The 20,062-nt window shown below is 43.7% G+C and overlaps 1 protein-coding gene across 1 annotated transcript in view; it reads left to right on the top strand.

Annotated features, from left to right (window-relative positions):
• RUNDC3B (RUN domain containing 3B) overlaps nt 1–20,062 on the top strand; it is a 174,470-nt gene extending 154,408 nt beyond the window's left edge. The window contains exons 10-11 of the mRNA XM_034760380.1: nt 2,294–2,415; nt 18,401–20,062. Coding sequence (XP_034616271.1) covers nt 2,294–2,415; nt 18,401–18,546 — 268 coding nt within the window. The 3' untranslated portion in view covers nt 18,547–20,062. The remainder of the gene's footprint in view (nt 1–2,293; nt 2,416–18,400) is intronic.

Raw genomic sequence — 20,062 nt, forward strand, 5'->3', positions numbered from 1 at the left:
AATACATCTAATTTATCTATATATTTTTTTAACCTGCTATTTTGGCTTGCGTTCCTTCCCCCTTATTGTTAATATTAATTGTGCTAAGTATCTGGTCATAGTTAACCTTTTTAGTGAAAAATGAAGCAAAATAGGTATTATACCCCTCAGCCTTCTTCGTGGTGTTTCTTATTAGCACTTCTTCCCCGCTAAGTAGTGGACCTCCATTTTCCTTTGTCCTTCTCTTGCTCCTAATGTAGTTGTAGAACCTCTTCTTACTACCTTGTGTCCCTTGTTAAGTGTAATTAGTTTTATGTCTTAGCCTTTCTTATGTTATCCTTACATGCTTCCACTATTCTTTTATACTCATCTTTAGCAATTTGTCTGTATTTTCACTTTTTGTAGCATTCCTTTTTGATTTTCAGGTCTTTAAAGAGCTCTTGATGCAGCCATATTGGCCTATTACTATTCTTTCCTTCATATTGGAATAGTTTTCTGCTGTGTCTTTAATATTGGCTCTCTGAGAAACTGCCAGCTGTCTTGAGCTCCTTTTTCCCTTAGGCTTTCTTCTCATGGGTCCCTACCTACCAGTTCTCTGAGTTTGTTAAAGTCTGCTTTTTTTGAAGCCCATTGTGCTTATTCTGCTGCTCTCCTTCCTTTCCTTAGAATTATGAAATCTATCACTTCATGATCACTTTCAACAGATTGCCTCCCACCTTCAGATTCACGACCTATTCCTCCCTGTTAGTCAGAATCAAGTCTAAGATGCCTGCCCCAGTTATTTCCTCCCTCTGAAACAAGAAATTGTCCCCAACACATTTTGGAACTTAATGGACATTTTGGTTTTTGCTATATTACTTATCCAAAATACAAAATCCTGGTAGTAATAGGGGACTTTAAGTACCCAAATATCTGTTGGATATTTCTGTTTATTTTAGAAATATTTCATCCACCTTCTCTTCCTGCCTTGGTGGTCTATATTAGATTGATACCATTACGTCACCCCTTCCCCTCCTTTTATCTTTATCCACAGACTTTCAGCTGGTTGGCCTCTCAACTCCTTCTGGGCCTCAAACCAAGTGACTACATTCTTGATGTACAGTGCAACATCTCCTCCCTTTTTTTCCTTGCCTGTCTTTACTGAACAAGCTGTACCCCTCTATACCAGTATTCCAGTCATGAAATTTATCCCATCCAGTCTGTGATGCCAATTAAGTAATAATTTAGCTTATACTAATACTTCTTCGAGTAGCATCCTTGTGGGTGCTCCACGTTCAGCGCACATGCACTCTTGTGCCTTTGATTGGAGATTTTTGGTAGCAGTGCCATTCGGCCTGCATGCATGTCCTACACATCCTCGTGTCCCGTACTGAGGCTACATAGATCTGTGCAGGTGAACCACCCTCAGTTCCTTCTCAACCACCTTTAGACTGAGAGAGAGTCTGGCACATGTCTGTTTGCTGCATACTTATTTGCATCTTTTATTAGTGTTTAGCTGTATAGTTCCAGCGGGTTTAGTAACTTATAGTTGGAATGTTTGTTCCCCCTTTTTTTTTCTTTTCTTCTTGGCAGGTGAATGCATCCATTCCTCTCAGAAGGAAACACATTTGCAAATTTTATTAGCTTCACATTGGCAGTGAAATAGAGAGTTTAAATTTCTCACCCATTTTGGTCATTTGTACTATTATGAACCTTATTCAGAGTAAGAAAATGGAAATTTTTGTAGCTCTAAAAAGGTGGTGTTTAGCTCTAGAAATGTCCTAACCAGGGTTAACTTTCCTGTGAGAAATTAAATGGATGAAACCGAAGAACACGAAGTTTGTGTACGTAAACTGTAAGGGTATGGTCACATTGGATTAATTTTGCATTTGGCTTTTCCTATGTACTAAAGAGCTACTTATAATATACTTTCATATAATTCAGTTCATCTTCAGATGCCTTTGCTAATATTGTTCATTTAATCGGGGGGGGGGAGGAAGTACGTTGTGTCATATTTGATAACCCTAACAGAGTTAGTTGTTCGTAATGAATTTTCATTCTTCTAAGCTTCAATCTTTTGTAGTGAAAATTCTAACTTTTTCCATTTACTACAGTATTTCTTCTTTATTTTTCTTTCTAGTGGATTCACCAAATTCATCTTTTCAGTAGTTCACGGTAGAAAAACTGAAATAGAGACAATATTGAAGGAAAGCAAGATTAGCTGGTCACTGTTTTTTTTTTTTTTTAAAAGACCGTGATTAAACACACTAAAATTTCAATAGAATGTCATTTAACTTTTCTTTGAAAGTTAGGAAAAATGATATCTGTTTTACAGGAAAAGTTTTCAAAGTCTGGACCAACTCTCAGCAGAAGTTAGTCTTTCTCAGACATCTCTGGATCCAGGTAATTCACAAGATAGAGATGGAAAGGAAGATGGATTAAATTTACTAAGTGAAGGTAAAATACTGCCTGAAAGTTCCACTTTGTTCAGGTCCTTGTTAATACTTTTTAATAAATACTTTCAAGTTCTCTTCAATTTCAGCCATCAAGGCATCTTGCTTTTCTTCTGGAGAGTAAACTTTCAACCTGATAGGTGCAAGGAAATAAAATGTACCTTTTCAAAGTTAGTGTGTGACTCGACTGATTTTTCCCAAGCACCTTATTGAAAATATGTTTGCATGTATCAAGTCCCAGTGATATGAGTAGTACATTATTTTGTGCTGTGTTTAAGGCAAGGCTTTATATTGACTTCAAATATGATTTTACGTTTCCCCCTTCACCATGTGGGATCTGGTGTCATTTTTCTGTTATAATTAACCTAAGGTTCCATTAGTCCCTAAAATTCCAGGCATTGGGGTTTGCAGCTCCCTTACAATGTTGTTCTCCCACTGTTCTTACTTTCAGTCTTTCCTACTGTCCAGTCTCATGCCATCTGGCATTCAGATGCTGCTTTTGTCTGCAATGCTGCAGGCTGCCATATGCTTTCCATTAAAATTAAGGGATAGGAAAATAAGGTAGGCAACAGACAAAATCGGTGGCTAGCACTACACATCTGTATCTTCAGTTTTCGTTCAAGTACCCTCTTGAATAAGTGTGAATAAGCAGGAAGGTGCAACAAGACATTTAAGAATCTAAATGTTTAATATGAGTTACTATAAAGAATTCCTCCTACTCCCTCAAACTTTAGTCACGTGCAGCCTGGGAAATACAAAATCTCACCCCCCCCCCCCTTTTTTAAACATATCTTTAATGGCTATGATAAAGTTATTTTTTCCCAGTTAAAAAACTGTCGTCATGACCAGTGCCTTTAAAATCCAAATCTGTTTCAAGACCCATTGCATACACTAGTTCACTTAGAGTAATTCCTAGTTCAATGTTACACCCTGTGCTTGGTCTCTCTGTGATAGCAGTGTGGTTTCTTTTATTTTTGCCACATTTGACACCATTTTACTTCTTCAAGTACTAGCTCATGTCCTTTCCACGTTAGGTGTGTGCATGCCTCATGCACAGCTGTGAGAGAATTTTTTTCCTGAGCGGGATCTGTTGGGCTCACCCAACCCCCCTCTGTTGCCACGCACCACTGCGTGTTAGTATTCAAGGTCAAAGCTGCCCCGACTCCCCTCATTTACTTCTTACCGCCAGTGGTGGTTGTTGGAGTGATTGCAGACTTGTTGTAACAAGTACTTCCCTCACTTCTTTGTGTACATATCCTATTATTGTTAGTTAATTAGTTGTAATGGTAGTTTGTTTAGCTAGATTTTAGTGCTAGGTTTTCGTTTTAGTCTCTTGACCACTTTTTATCTTTTGGTACCAAAACAATTCCCTGCTCACTGAGCTTTAAGTTTTGCCAGACTTGTGCTAAACCTGTGCTGGTCAGTGACCCACACCCGGCCAGGTTATAATGTTTGGGAGAATCCCACATTAGTGACAAATGTGACATTTGTAAGGGATTCAAGCCCCGCTCAAAGAAAGGTAGGCTCAAGTGCTTATTTATGGAGGCAGAGTTTTGCCCTCCATAAGAATCATCTTACAGGAAAAGTGTCCTAAGTACATCAGCAGAACACCCCACCAGAGATGTCTGTGGCACCTCGGTCCCATTTGCCGGTACTGAAGAAAATGCTTATGCCTTCCTCAGGCTAAGTACCTCAATTGAGTGGATTATTACCAAAGCCAAGTAGAAGCCGAGACTCTGCGAAATGTTTGGGGGGGGAAGACTCTCCCTGGGGCACTCATTGCCCAGAAAGAGGGAATTGCTGCCTCCAGAACCTGTGTCAGGTTGAGGCTATCCCTGAAAGAACTTTGCGGAGCCATCAGACAGTGCCGATCACTACCACCCCAGAGGTGTACGCAGCTGCAAGGGACCCACATAGGTTCTTGGTACTGGTATCACCGGTACTACAAGAAGGACTACAGCCAGTATTGACGCCTGCAGCTTCTACTTCACTGTGTCAAGAAACTGCAGAACTATTACTGTCCAAGCTTCCTCAAAAGCCAGTGCAGTAGAGAGGCAAGCCTGTGGTGATATCCCCACTGGATACCACTGGTTCTACCTCTCTGTTGCTAGAAGTGTCAGATTCTTCTTTGGTCTTGAAGATGAGGTTGTCTGTATGACATCCAAGATAAGAAACATACCCTCCATCAGAGGCTTTGGGACCACAGGCCATGCAGCAACTCAACACTGAAATCCTTCTGAGGGACAGTGGCCTGGGCAAGGATGGGGCCTTGGCCCATATCAGTGGCTCTTTTGGTCACTATGGCATGTCTCCCCTCTAGCTAGGACCTTCCCTCAACCATCTCACTCTGTGTCCTTGAGAGCTCTTCGGGGGCATTGGCACTGAGGCATTGGCATCATACACCAGTACTCAGTGCTAAGATGGGTACCAGTCTTCTGGTAGAAGCTTCTCCTCTGCAAGACATAAATCACCATAGAGCCAGGTCTTCATCCTCTTCCTCATCATCAGATGAGACTATTGAGCTGACAAATGATTTACCACCACAAGAGGACCACACATGGAGGAGGAGAGAAGTAATGAAGAAGCCATTGTCCTTTATTTTATACCCTCCTCCTTCTCCCCTCCCCGCCAACCCCGTTCGGGTGTAGACAAAGCAGTCTCCTGTGTACGTGAGATCCATCATAGTCTCTCAGATTAATTGTAAATTTCTTGCTTGCACCTTCTGTATACATGATGTTTGGGATGACCTGCCAGGCCTTTGTTGACAATCCTTTGTTATTTCTGAGGAGCTAGTCTGTGGGCGTTTCCCAGACTTACAATATGTTTCAGTAACAAACCTATAGTAGAATCTCATAACTCCATATACAATGTTGATACACACATTTTAACAGGACAATAACATTCAGCAGACTGACACCTCATAAGGCATACTTTGTACAAAATTTGTCATAATTTTGTAAAAGTGGTGATCATAATAGTGTAGACTGTCACATCCTCCTACTTGCCCCCCACAGCAAGAGCTGAGAGGTGGTTACTATATCCCCTCTAAGGGATATGACCATTTCTATTCTCATTCTCCCCCAGGTTCCCTTGTGCTGACAGCTGCCAATGAGTGGAAGAGACTGGGAGAACAAGCATCAATACTAAAAGGGAAAGATTCCAAGAGACTGGATCTGTTTGGTCAGAAACTTTATTCCGCAGGAAGCCTGCAACTCAGGATTGCAAACCAATAGGCACTCCTGAGTCACTATGACTTTACTCTCTGGAAAAATATTTTAAAATTTAAAGACACATTACCAAAAGGATGGTAGACAGGAGTTTGCAGTAACAGTGGATGAGAGTAAGCTGGTTGCCAGGACTGCTCAACCATGGCATCAGCTCATACTATGAGAAGATGTTCACGTTTGCAATCAGGAGACCATCCAGGACCTCCCTTTCGAATGTCCCTCATTATTTTCAGAGAAGATGGATGACAGGCTCTATAGCCTGAAAGATTCAAGGGCAACATTAAAATTTCTGAGTGATAGCCGTGTTAGTCTGCATCAGCAAAAACAATGAGGAGTCCTTGTGGTTTTAACCCATGAAAGCTTATGCCCAAATAAATCTGTTAGTCTCTTAGGTGCCACAAGGACTCCCTTTGTTTTTATTAAAATTTCTTCGACTCTATACTCCAGCGACGAAAAGGAAACTATTTCATCCAGAGCAGCCAAATGGGTACCAAGTTTTTGCTCCCTGGTCCCAAGATGCACCAAGGAGAAAGGGCAGGGGTTATAAAAGGCATCTTCCACTGCCCTCTTTTTCAGCAGCAACTATCTCATCCCATCCAGTTGCCTTGTCCAAATAGGCATTTTAATGGGTTGGTTGAGGCCAGGGTACCAGTTACTATAGTTCCATGTGTTTCACACCTTTTGTTTACCAATCGCTTATCCCACTTCCTAAGCAGTTGCACCAATCTGATGTTATGTCGGTCTGTCTTAAGCAGGGTGGAAAAATCACATCTACAAAAATTAAGAGTCCATGTGTTTGTGTACCTGGATGACTGGTTGATTAGAGGTCAGTCTGAGGCTCGTGTTCTCCAGTGTATCCACTGTCCTGTCCACCTTTGATGTACTGGGACTTCTGCTGAATCAGGACAAATCAATCCTAAAACCAGTAGAGAGAATAGGTTCATTGGGGTGGTCTTGGACTGCCACAATTCAGGTTCGAAACATTACTGTTGAGGCTGAAACATACCCACTCCCCACAGCACGCAGCTGCCTCAGTCTCCTGGGTCACATGGCAGAATGGTCCTGTGTAGTTCAGCATGCCAGGCTGCATCTCGGAAAGCTGTAGGCATGGCTAGCTTTAGGATGTGCCCTGAATCATCGTCATTTGGACAAAGTGGTTCCAGGGCCAGTGTCAGTGTTGTCATTGTTGGATTGGTGGATGGACCCTCTGAAAGTTTGTGTAGGTCTCCTATGTCTCCCTGCGACCCACCTCACTCTGGTCCCAGATGCATCATCCCTTGGTTGGGGAGCTCCTATGGGGTCCCTGCAGACTCAGGGTCTTTGGTCATCTCAAGATCAAAAGACTTATATAAATGTCAGAGCTAAGACAGTACATCTAGCTTGCTCGGCCTTCCTCCCCCAGATAGTGGGAAAGAATTTAATTTTAACACACAACTCTGCAGTTATGTTTTACTTAAGCAGACAGAGAGTAGTGCAATCAATTCAACTGTGCCAAGAGGCAGTTCACCTATGGGACTTTTGCATAACCAACTTGATTCACCTCAAGGGCTTACCTTCCAGGGATACAGAACATGTAAGCTGATTAGCTGAGCATATGCTTTCTTGAGTGGTCATTACGTCCAGATGTGGCTAGATCCATCTTCCAGCTCTGGGGGAACTCCCCAAATGGATTTATTTGCAACAAAGACTATCAGAAAATGCCATCAATGTTGTTCCAGGGGAGGTCTCAGCTGGCAGCTCACTGACAGATGTTTTCCTCCTATCCTGGAAGAATACCCTCTTGTACACCTTTCCTTCAATTCCTTTGCTACCCAGGGTCTTGTCTAAAGTGAAACAAGCCCATGCTCATCTCATCCTTATAGCATTAGCATGGCCTTGTCAACATTGGTACTCAACTCTACTAACCTTGCTAATTGAACCTCCATTATCTGTCCTGTTGGACTCAGAGGTGATTTCCCAGGACCATGGTCATTTGCTCTATTCGTCTCTGATCCTGCCATCTGACAGCCTGGATGCTTAATGGATAACACCCCTTTGAAAGATCCTGTTCAAAGGACATTCACAAAGTGCTTCTGAACAGCACAAAACTCTCAACTAGGAGCACTTACTTGGCTGAGTAGAAATGCTTCTCCATTTGGTCCTGACAGAAAGCTATATCTCCAGAGCAGGCCTGGACCTCATGCTGAACTTATCTTCTATATCTAAAACACAGTTTATCTATTCGCGCTCTAAGGTTGCATCTGGCAACTATTTTGGCCTTCCACAACTTGGTGGATAGTAGATCCCTTTTTTCCAACCCCATCATAGCCAGATTCCTAAAGGGCTTCGTCAGAATAAATCCACACATGCAAGATCCTGGGATCTGAACTTGGTCCTAACAAAATTGACAGGATTGCCTTTTAAATCCCTTGCAACTTGCGCTCTGCTTACTTCTATGTGAATGTAGCATTTCTAGTGGCCACCACCTTGGCCAGAAGAGTGGAAGAGTTGAAAGCCCTAGTGTCAGAGCCTCTATATAGAATTTTTAATAGGTTTAAGGTTTATCTTCATCCTCACCCAAAACTTCGCACTACGGTGGTCTCTAATTTTCACATTAATCAAGTAATCTATCAGCTGACTTTCTGAAACCTCATGCCCACAGCACTAAGGAGAGACTTCATTTGTTGAATGTGAGAAGGGCTCTAGCTTTCCAACTGGAACATACTAAGTTATTTAGGACCTCTACTCAGTTGTTCGTTGTGATTGCGGACAGAACTAAGATTCTCAGAGGATTTCATTCTGGATCTCTTTATGCATTTGTTTTATTACCTGCTAGCTACTATAGCCCCCCAGCTAAGGCACTGACACATTCTACTAGTGCACAGGCAACATCAGTGGCTTACTTGGTGCAAGTACCTATCATTGACATTTGTAAACTGGAGATTGGTCATCAGTCCAGGGATAATGACAATTTTGGATGGGTGGTCTTACAAGCACTGTTCAGGTCGACCTTGAGTCCGCCTCCATGATTGTCTATCCGTGAGTCACCTACAGTGGAATGGACATATGCAAGCACTCAAAGAAGAAAAAAATGGTTATCTACCTTTCTGTAACGGTTGTTCTTTGAGATGTGTTGCACATGTCTGTTCCACAACCCGCCAACCTTCCCCTCTCTATCAGAGTCTATCTGGTATGAAGAAACTGAGGGGAGTCGGGCGGCTTTGCCGCCTTATTCCAGCACATACTGGCACATGACAACAGAGGGTTCTTGGACCACCCCAATGGGTACGACTGAGAGAAAAAATTCTCTAGCAACTCCGTACGAGACATGCGCACACACCTACAGTGGAATGGAAGAACATCTCGAAGAATAACAGGTACAGAAAACTAGGTAATTGGGTTTTTATGTATTTTAGGGTTGTATCTGTCGAAGTACTGAGATCTCTCACATCTAGTGGAAGTCAGGGCCTTAGATGGTTCAGATTTTGCTATAATCTGTTGTAAAATGCATTTTTTTTAATGCAGTGCTGCACTTATTATCATAGACTCATAGAAATGTAGGCCTGGAAGGAACCTCAAGAAATCAAGTTCAGTCCTCTGCACTGAGGCAGAACCAAGTAAACTTGGTTGACTATCCCAGACAGGTGTTTTTCTAACTTGTTCTTAAAAACCTCCAGTGATGGGGATTTCACAACCTCCCTTGGAAGCCTATTGCAGAGTTTAATTACCTATATAGTTAGGTTTTTTTCTAATATCTTAATCTCCCTTGCTGCAGATTAAGCCTATTAGTACTTGTCCTAACTTCAGTGAACATGGAGAACAATTGATCCCCATCCTCTTTCTAACATCCTTAATATATTTGAAGACTGTTATCAGTCCCCCTCCCTCCTATGGTATTTTTTTTTCTCAAGATCAAACATGCCCAGTCTTTTTAACTTTTCCTCATAGAACAGATTTTCTAAACCTTTTATCATTTGGACACTCTCCAATTTGTCCACGTTTTCCTAAAGTGTGATGCCCAGAATTGGACATGGTACTCTAGCTGAGCCCTCGCCAGTGCCAAGTAGAGCAGGACAGTGCCTTCCTGTGTCTTACATACATGTGGCAGAGTGCTGGGAACCAACAGCTTAGGTCACATCAGTTAAACACCAATTAACTCCTCCCAAGGTGGATCTGACTGTACCTAATTAATCCTTCCCAGCTCATTTTAATCTGCTAAAGAGTTAGTTAGACCATTAATGCAGAGGGTAGAAGAAGGCACCAGCAGGAAATGCTGGAGGGAGAGGCAGGCTAGCATAGCTAGAAGGTGCAGACAGGTCTTCCTTCTCCTCTTCTTGGCAGAAGGGTGAGGAGAAACTGATGTAAATACTGTGGTGTATGGATCAGTAACGGTGGTGAAAAGAGTAATGAAATAAACTACACAGCGGTGTTTAACAACTGAAAGCCTCTGAATAGTCTGCATAGACAGAGCAGAAGATAGGAGTGACACTCGGCCCTGTCACAATAAGACATATGTATTCTTATGGTAACATTTGAAAATGTGGTTTTCTGAATTGCAGATTTTTTAATATAAATTTCTGTTGAAAGGGATTGTGAAGTTCATTGTGGGAGTGATAGTTTAGCGTCTCGGTTGTCAAACCCAACTGCTGATCCCAAAGAGTGCTGTCGTATGCGGAACATAATTTACACCCTGCCCTCCCCTCTCCCCCCCCAAAAGAGTGCTCTGGCACCTAATAACAACCAACTCCACCTTGACACTCCTGCTGCCTCTGCCAGGTGACATGAACATCCCTCAGCTCAACTATAAATGCTAAAGCCTCCTTCTACATCACCTTTATCTCATCTCTGAGATGTTCGTAGTTGCCAATTATCCAGCTGGAAATGTAGGTAACTTTCCTGATAATAGTAATGTTATGTTCAAAAATCCCTTTTCACCCCATCCAAAGTTTTAGAGCTCGTATGATGGATGCATGCTGCTGAACTGAAATAGTTAAATTATTTTTCCCAGCTTTCCCATATATTTGCTCAGAATATTGAGTTTAAAAAAAAAACCTTGTTTTCCCCTAGGGATAGAGTGAGAGTAGATCTTTAAAGGTGTTCGGTTGAGTTCATTCCATAAGCACTGTATTCGGTCACCCATATTTTTTTTAAAACAGATGTAAGACTTAAATTATGCAAAGATCCATTGGAAGATGCCGGTAAGTGCTGTAAGAGAGTGGATTATTTTCACTATACTGGTTTTTTCCCCCAAAGGTAGGGCTTCCCTTTAAATGAGAATCCAGAGGCACAGTGTTCAGAAATGCCTACTTTACAGATGCAAAATTCCTTGAACTTTTGGTGGACTGGGTTGCAAATACAATATAGTGCGTGAGACGTCTTAGTCATCTGTTCAAACCCAGTTCAGGTTGGTGGCAACCAAAAGCTGTTATCTGATCCCTGTTTGGTGGCCTGTGGAAATAAGGTGATCTCACTGGGTAAGTGTCTGCCTGTCACAAAACGCATTACCATCATTGGCACTAATTAGCTCCACTGTGGGCAGGGAGGACGTGGGTTAAATTGACATGTTGCCTGATCTAGCCTCATCTCTGGGGATGTGGTCCCTCCAGGTTGCATGTTTGTGAGGCAGAATGGGAAGTTTGCACTGACACTACCAGTGTAAATCTGATATCTTTTATGAGGAATTATCAAGAAGGATGAAAAACAAAACATGTTTATCTTCAGTAATAGCATTTACGGATTCCAATGGGTTTTTTTCCAACAAAGATTAAAAGCAATAAATCTCTGGTCATGGCATCATTCTGGTAATTTACTGCTGATGTTTGGTTGAAGCCTTAACGGAAAATTTTTTTACTGATTATTTTCCCCTTTGTTAGCAGTGTCTTCCACAATTCTGGACATCTGGGCTGCTCTTCTCTTGCTGCAGCTCATGGAGGCGGATCAGAGTTTTGGTGTTGCATGGTCTGGCCACACACTCTCTGCTCCTTCTTGCTGCCAGATGAGTTATTCCTAATCTGTTAAACTTGTATAACATAATGAACAAATATTCCAGAGATAACGAAATAGCTACATACATTAGACCAAGAAAGATGGTCGTATGGTAACAATTCCACTTAATATCTGACCCTCAACTCTAGGAGATGGTTCTAGCAGAAAGGAAATTATCAGTAAGAAATGTAACATTCTGGAGTTCAGTGTCTCCCAGAATTCTGGACATCTGAGAAGTAGCGAGCACTGAACAGATATAGGGAGGGTTATGAAACAAAAGTTTGGCAAGAAAGAAGTACCTCCCTCCCCTTTTTGTGAGCTCGCTCAAAAGTTTCTATTATTTCTGGCCACTACACACAGCACCTCCCTGCCAAAGGAAGCCCCTGCAGAAGACAGAAATTCTACCTTGTAGTACTTAATGAAGGTGTTAGCTGTTTTGTAAATTTCCAAAGTGAACACACTTGCTCATTCTGGCCAGAAGGTTGGTAAGGATCTCGTGAAGTGTGCTTGATCCATTCTGGGACAGAAACCTCTGATGATTTGTAGGCTTCCACAATACATAATCTAATCCACTGAGCAATGGAGGACTTGGAATCTGAGCCCTTAGCATTTAGGGTGGGAGGGCATGAATAAGGAGCCCAGTCTTCTCGCAGATTTTTATATGCTTGTGATAGATTTTCAACACTCCTCTGACCTCTAAGGTGTGCCACACCTTTTCAGTTGGATGTTGTGGTTTTGGACAGAATGAAGGAAGCGCAAGTTCTTTGGAAGTACAGAAGGAGAAATTTACCTTAAGAAGAAAGGATTTTGGTATTCTGAGTGCCACTTTTGCCTTGTGGAACACACAGTAAGTCTCCCGTATAGATAAGGCTGCCAGCTCCGACACTTGCCTTGCAGATGTGACAGCTACTAAGAAACAATTCTTAATGGATAAATAAAAGGCCAACACTGAAGTCAGAGGCTCAAAGGAATGGATTATCAAAGCCCTCAAAAATAGTGAAAGACCCCATTTGGGGAAGAGTGGCACATCAGTCTGGCTAACCAGTCGGCTCAAAGGAATCTATTAAGATGTTTAAAAAAAAAAGTGAACAGTACAGAGTTTAAGCTTAGAAGTTTTGGTTATCAGGGAATAACGTACAGATTATCAAGGTAGCAAGGTTTGGTTTACGATTGGGTGACATAAGGAATACATAAACTGCAAAATCCCCGATTGGGGGTAAAAGGTTGATGGGTCAAATTACAGGCATTGAGATATGAGGGTATGAACTTCATAAAGTGGCTATGTTCGGGTGTGGAGTATAATGAGTGGATATGATGATGAGGATGGATTGACCATCATTTGGTGAGATTTAATGTTTAGGGAGCTTATGGTTTCAGTTCATATGATCCAACGGAGAAAGTCTCTTGTCCCTTTCTCATGGTCGAAGAATGATGTCATTCTGGCTCGCGCCTCCTGGTACTGTCGGTGGTCGGTGATGTGCTCGATGTAGATGTCCCTGGACCATCGGATGGTGTCTGAGACCATGAGGCGCCGCATGAGCCATGCGTAGAGTCAACCGATCCCGCAGGTCTGCAGCACACGCTCGTTGCAGGGATCCCAGGCACCCAGGGCTCCGACGATCAGGGAATCCATCTGCACCTTGTAGCCCTTTGCTCTCAGAGCGTCAGCCAGAGGAGCGTACTTTTCCAACTTACGAACTTGGGCTTCGCGAAATGCCGGGGTCCTGTCCTCAAAGGAGACCGTAACATCGACGTGGATGATCTTTTTCTGGGCCTCGTGGGTGACGATGACGTCAGGTCGTAGCTGGCTGTCGGTACCGGGGATGGTGCAGTTCACGGAGATCTCCCCCAGGCGTGGTGCGATGGTTTTCACCAGGCGGTTCGGGATGGCGTTGTAGCGCAGCTGCCTGGCTCTGGAGTGGGGTGTGCAGCTGCACAGGATGTGGGGCAGGGTCTCGTTGGAGTAACCAGACTTCCTGCAACGCTTGTCTCAGTTCCCATGGCGGACGGCTCCGTTGAGTGGGACACAGTTGACCTGGGCACAATGGATGAACTGCCAGTTGGCGAAGCGGGTGAAGCCTCCCCCGGTGAGAAAGTGGTTGCTGGCGTCCCACTTGCTGGTCAACTCAAAGGCTTTACCTTAGTTCGGTTTACGCTTCAGGGTTTTCATGTACAGCGAGTGGATGGCCGCCTTCAGAGTCCTCTCCAGCAAGCCCCTGGCGCTCGGGGTGATGATGGTGTTGTCGGACCTGATCTGCGGCACCCGGACTCGCAGCTTCCGGCGCTCCTCGCACCACTCCCAGCAGCAGCCGATGCACTTCCCCAGGCGACGTGTGGCGTTGCGAGTGTGGGACCACAGTGAAGCGATGTCACGCCCGTCCCGTCCGAATTCCCCATCCAAAAAGCCGCTCAGGAAGGTGGCGATGTCTTGGTTGGGGGGGGGGGGGGCTCTACCGATCTGCTTCTCTGTTGCATCACGCAGGGCGTTCTCCGCGCTATTCCTTACCGTGGCGTCGGGACATGTCAGCAGGCAGAAGGCGTGGGTGATCACTGCGATGTAGCACAGATCACCCATGCGGGGGACGTTGGCGCCGCCGTGCCTGTGAGCGATGTAGACCAGCTCATTGCTGGCTCTCTGGGGAAAGAACAGCTACTTCTTCACCAGCTGCCGGATGATCTTGTCCGCCTTGTTGAGGGGCACCTTCGCCACAGCGGATCCCCTTAGGGTGAACGAGATGCATGGGATCAGGAAGGTGTTCGGGGCGTTTATCTTCTGCCACTGTGCCAGCAGGGAGGCATCAATCTTGGCGGCGTCCTGCTAGATCTCCTGGATGGTGTCCTCGGGTGTCTGCTGGACTCGGAAACCTGTTGGCGTGCCCAGGTTCTGGTATGCCTGCCCCTCTGCTAGGGGGATGATGGGCTCACCCTGGATCTGGAACCCCATTGCCTGCACCAAGTCCCTTTTGCTGCCATCAGTGTGCAGAGTTGCACACTTCTTCGCATTGAAGCAGAGCCCCATACAGTCAGTAGCTTGGCTGGTGGCGTCTAGCATACCTTTGAGGCTCTCTGGGTCATCCGCGGTCAGGACCAGATTGTCCATGTAGGCCAGAATGCTGATTTTCTGTGGATTGTCTTCCAGGGAGCCTGAGAAGTATTTTGGTCTCTGCCTTGGTACAATTCACAAACAGGTTGGCTGAAGGGAGGCCGAACATGTGAATGATGAGATTAAAAACCACCTGAATCAGGCATCACTCGGAATTATTGAGCCGGCACCTCCCGAGCCAGTCTGCATATTGGTTCAGATCACCTTTGTTGTGGATCACTCTGAGGGAAAGAAGGAATGATTCTGCCCACTTTATTATTTCCATTGCTTCCACATGCAGTGTTGGACTCCTTGTTTCCCCCTTTAAATATGCAGTCATATTGTCTGATTGAACTAGAACATCGTTCCCCCTCTCAGCTCTAGGAGGTTTTGCTATGAGCCTTTTCCTCCTGGTTCCATAGGCTCTGGGCTCTTTGCGTCTCCAAGTGAGCTTCCCAGCCTTCCACACTGGTGTTGACTGCTTGGACTAAAGGAGCTGGAAGGCAGATGGGCATGCCTTTGCAGATTGTCGTGGGCTGACCACTATTGTAAGGAGTTGAACACCTGTGCTGAAACTTATACTTGATCTTTCTTGTGTTCCGTGGTGTGATCCCACACCTCTAGTATGAAACCTTGAAGACTTCTGATGCATGATTGTGCCCATGGAGATCCATATGCACGACACCACAAGTTCCAGCAATTGGAGGCATAGTGCTATAGTAGCTCTGGAGCAAGAAAATAAATTCCTGCGTGAAACTAGAGAACTTTTCTTGGCATTGAAGCTGGGTCCTGGAGAAGATTTCACATTCAAGATGTGACCTTTTGAGCTGCAATGGAGCTTTGATCAGATGTCATCCAGGAAGGGGTACAGGTGAGTTTCCTGTGACCGGTGTCTGGCCATTATCACAATCAACATCTTTGTAAAAACCCTGGGGGCTGAGGAGAGGCCAAACAGGAGTGTTTGTTGTTGCCAACCTTTCCTGCTGTTTGCAAACTACAGAAGTCTGTGCAGGCGCAGTCTGATGGGAATATGGAAATGTGTGTCATCTGGGTCAACTGAAGTCAAGAAGTCCCTCCTGGGACAGGTATGATACTGTAGAGGCCACAATCTCCATTCAAAACTTTTTCTTTATCCACTTGTTGCTTTTGAGATAGAAAATGGCTCTGATACTCCCCATTTGCTGCCGTACGATGATGGAGTAGAACCTGGAGAACCTTTCTTCTGAGGGAACCCACTCTGTCATTCCCATATCCAAAAGATGAGATATTTTGTTCTGCATCAGACTGTTTTACAGGGCTATTGGAGCTGGGTGATTGGATGAAGAAGGGATGGGTGGAGCCTGGAGCTCAAGGAGGTCGGTCTCACTCACTATATCCGTGACCCATTTGTCTATGGTCAGTGAAAACCATTCTTCTAGGAGATGGGAAATCCTAACCCCTAGCTTCAGCTCTTGGGGAGCCTATGCAATCTTTGTCATAAAGTGGATTTGGGAGGGTTGGAGACTGAGGTCCCTCTGGAATTTCCCCTGGTACTTTGATTCCAGTATTTTCACTCAGGGAATTTGTTGCCCCTTCGCTGGTAAACGATAAACCTGATACCTCTGTAAGGCTGAGGAGCAAAAGGAGTGCCTCTGTCTGAATGCTGGTCTATTTTCTATTCTGAGGACCCTTAATGAGGAAAGGAGAGACTGTTTGTTTGGATTTTGCCATCCTGTCAGCCACCATCTTATCCAGTTTTTCTCCAAAAATGAGGGAGCCTATAAACTTGGCTGAGCATAGGACCTGCTTAGAGTAAGTATCCATCTTCAAGGGTTGAAGCCATAGGCGGCGCCTGGCTACTGAACTGGAAGCCATGGCTTGGGCTGAAAACCTTATTGCATCCATTGAGGTGTCCGCTACAAAGGCTGTTTCTGGGAAGACTTGAAAGTGGAGCCAAAGTTAGGGTCATTTCAAAGCCCTTAAGAGCAGATGTTCCAGCCAGGCAAGAGACGCTCCTGCAAAGCGGGTAACTGCCAGGAACACTCAGAAGGTGGCGGAGGAGGCTTCAGAGCCCTCTTTGTGACTGGCCTCCATCATTCCAGCCTTGGGGTCCTTAAGGTAGAACTCTCCTTTTGAGGGAATAATCATATTTTTGGCAAGGGATGCACACAGGTGTCAACCTTTGGTGTCCCTTGTGTTCTTGAATGTAATAGAGCCTGAGATTGCTCTTGTTAATGTGCTTGCCCTTATCAGGCTTGTTCCATCCATCCCTAATCAGTTCCTCAAGGAGTGAAGCGATATTGCAGCCTCAAGGGAGGATTTTGAAGGGAAAAATTTATTCTAAGGTTTACTCACAGGAACCTGCTCAGGTTTCAGAGCCAGATAGCTCACCTTCCTCAGTTGAGGAGGAGGAAGAGGACTCTCATCTCCTGGATTTTTGTGCTGTCTTTCCCTTTAAAATTTTTTAAACCTTTTTAGCGTGCTTCAGGAGTATAGAAACTCTGCAGTGGCTTTGGTGAGGCCTTTTGTGGCTTGCTTCCTTAGGGTCTGGAGCCCTCTTGAGAGATGTTTCAGAGCCCACCCTGAAAGGTGCCAACTTGTAGTCAGAACCCTCATGATCTGCTTTGGGGCGGGAGGGGGAGCTGATTTAGAAGCCCTGCTTCTTTTTCCAGGATGCTCAGGACCCACTTTAAGTCTTGTGGGCAGGACTGGTGAACCTGCAAGCCTCCCCTCTTCGTTCTTGGGGGGCCCCCTGGGACTTACTCCATGAGTCCAGTGGTCAGGCTCCTCCTCACTTTTAGAGCCTCTCCCTGCTATGCACTGGGGTTCCTGGTCCATTTTTTCCACATTAGAGTTGTGGCTGCCTCAGTGGGTAGGGAATAGGGATGCACAATGTTAACCAGTAAGCATTAGTCTAATTGGTTAACCCACCTTAACCATTAACCCCTCGGCCCCAGCCGCAAGGTGCGCTGGCTGGTGCTGCCCCAGCCCCCTCCCTTTAATCAGTTAACTGTTTAAACGATATTTTAATTGTTTAAATGGTTAACTTTTTAAACTATATTTACATCCCTAGTAGGGAACCCCATTTGCCTGTTGGACTCGTAACCCAGGGACCTAATGGAGTTAGGGGATGGAAAGCTGGGCCCAGCTTGCCATCTGCCAACCATGGGAAAACTGCCTCACAGCACCTTTTGAATTTGACCTGGTGCTTTCTTGGCTGCTCTGCCATGACTCTATGGGTCACAGGCGCTGGCAGAGACTCAACCCTGAAGGGTTAACCAACCCAGGGAGGAGGAGGAGGAGGAATGCTGTGGAGGAAGAATACTGCTCCCCACTGCCCAAAAAACTGGGCAGAAGTGTTAAGATAGAAAGAGTAAGGACAGAAGCAAAAGAAACGACCACTGTGTGATGCTCCAGAGGCAGAGAATCTGCAAGGAAGCAGTAGAAGAGGCATGGTCAGACCACGTGGCACCAAAACTCTGATGTGTCTGTGAGCTGTAGAGAGAGAACTGCCTAGACATCTAGAATTGTGGGAGATGCTGGACACAGTAGCATGTTTCCCTAAAAACTGACAATGGCATTTGTGCATGTGTGCTTATGTTGTATCGAGGATGAACATTCTATAAACAGATACATATACTGACCTTCTCTCTTCCCTCAGTGTTACTGCTGTTCAGGTAAATCTAGTATTAGGAATTGCATTGTAATAGTGATTTAATGTAATTCTGTTTTAACAGGGAAGGAAGACACTCCATCACTGCTTGGTCTCTGTGGTTCTCTGACTTCTGTAGCAAGTTATAAATCTCTTACAAGTCTGAAATCAAGTGAATACCTTGCAAGTCCTACAGCAGAGATGACAAGTCCAGGTCTAACTCCATCTTGAGCGGATATACATAACAGGAAGAGCTTTTGTGTTGTATGCCAGAATTTGACTTGCTGTGAAGACTCTTAAAGGTTCAAGCAAGCTAAAGAATATGCTGCTTTATTTTGTCCTTTTTTCATAATGATCTATTTAAAGAAAAGTCACAAAACTTACATCCATTGTTTGTCATGCTTTTCTTTAAAAGGATTTTTCCCGGACTTACTCTTTGAGATCTTAAATTGTTTAAGAATCCTAGTCCAGTACAGAATGTATGTATGATTTAGTAACATATAATTACCTTTTAGAATGAAATATGTGAATATCAGTCTTCTGCTAAACAGTCGTGATCTATGTTCCATAGGCTCTTAACTAGAGCACTTCTTTGACTGCTCTGCATATTTGTCAACACTTGCAGAAGAGACAGGGAATAAGTCTTGGCAGGCTAGCAAAGAATATCTGAATTCCAGTTTACACTATATTACAAAACATTGCTTGTTTAAATATCATATTTTAATCTGCATATGTTCTATTATGTAGGATCTGAAATAACTTATTTAACCTGTTAGATGTTTTGAAATACTGACAGGTAAGTGTTAAATTTGCATTCCCATTATGCCACTTAGAGTTATTTTTATGTTCAGATAAGGCCATATTAAGAAACAGTATACATCCCTAGGTTTTGATAAGGGAACAGAGTAACAAATCTTAAACATCAGGATTACTTCCAACTTTTAAGAAGGGATTAGGAGGCAAGTCACCAGGTGATCATAAGACCCAAATGAGGAAGAACTTTGCAGGTAGAAGGTGCATCTTAGTTACCTGCTTTTTGTTACTGACTTATGTTAATGTAAAGGTGGGGGGAAACATGGTGATGTCATCACCTTAGAGCTTTGGGGAAAATTTCCCCCCCTCATGTCCATTGTAAAGGATCTCAGGAGTAAAAAAGGATTAGAATGGAAATTGATAATTTAAAGGACAATATTCTCATGCTCGTGTTTTTTTTTCCCCCATGAAAGAGTTTTGGATAGGTATTTTTCTTGATTATGCTGTGCAGTAATACTTAAACAGAAGTGAATCCTTTAAAATTCTATGCCTCTAATTAAGCTACTGATATGAATTACCTGAAAACATTTTGAAATGAAACTAAACTTTACATCTTCCCAGTTTAACTCTCACCTTTAAAGTTTGCAAATTAATTTTTGAATTGCAAACTGTATTCTAACACTGCAAACTGTATTCTTATATCTTTGTAAGATGTAACGAGTCCTTTATCTATGAATTTTGCTATTAAGGTAATGCTGATCAGTATCTTTAAAAAAAATTAAATGCATGTAAGTGTGTTTTATTTATTAATCAAGGGGAAAATGCTTTGTTGTGCCAAAGAAGTTTCAAATATTGTTTACATGAGTGGCTTCAGTACTAATAAGGTTATTTAATTACAGCATACTTTCAGATAGATTTTTGTTTACAGTCAGATACTACATTCTATACTCTTTGCTTTATTTATATTTAACAGAGAAATGTGCCTCTTGTAATC

Source organism: Trachemys scripta, chromosome 2 (assembly GCF_013100865.1).
Source record: "Trachemys scripta elegans isolate TJP31775 chromosome 2, CAS_Tse_1.0, whole genome shotgun sequence".
NCBI classification, from domain to species: Eukaryota; Metazoa; Chordata; order Testudines; family Emydidae; genus Trachemys; species Trachemys scripta.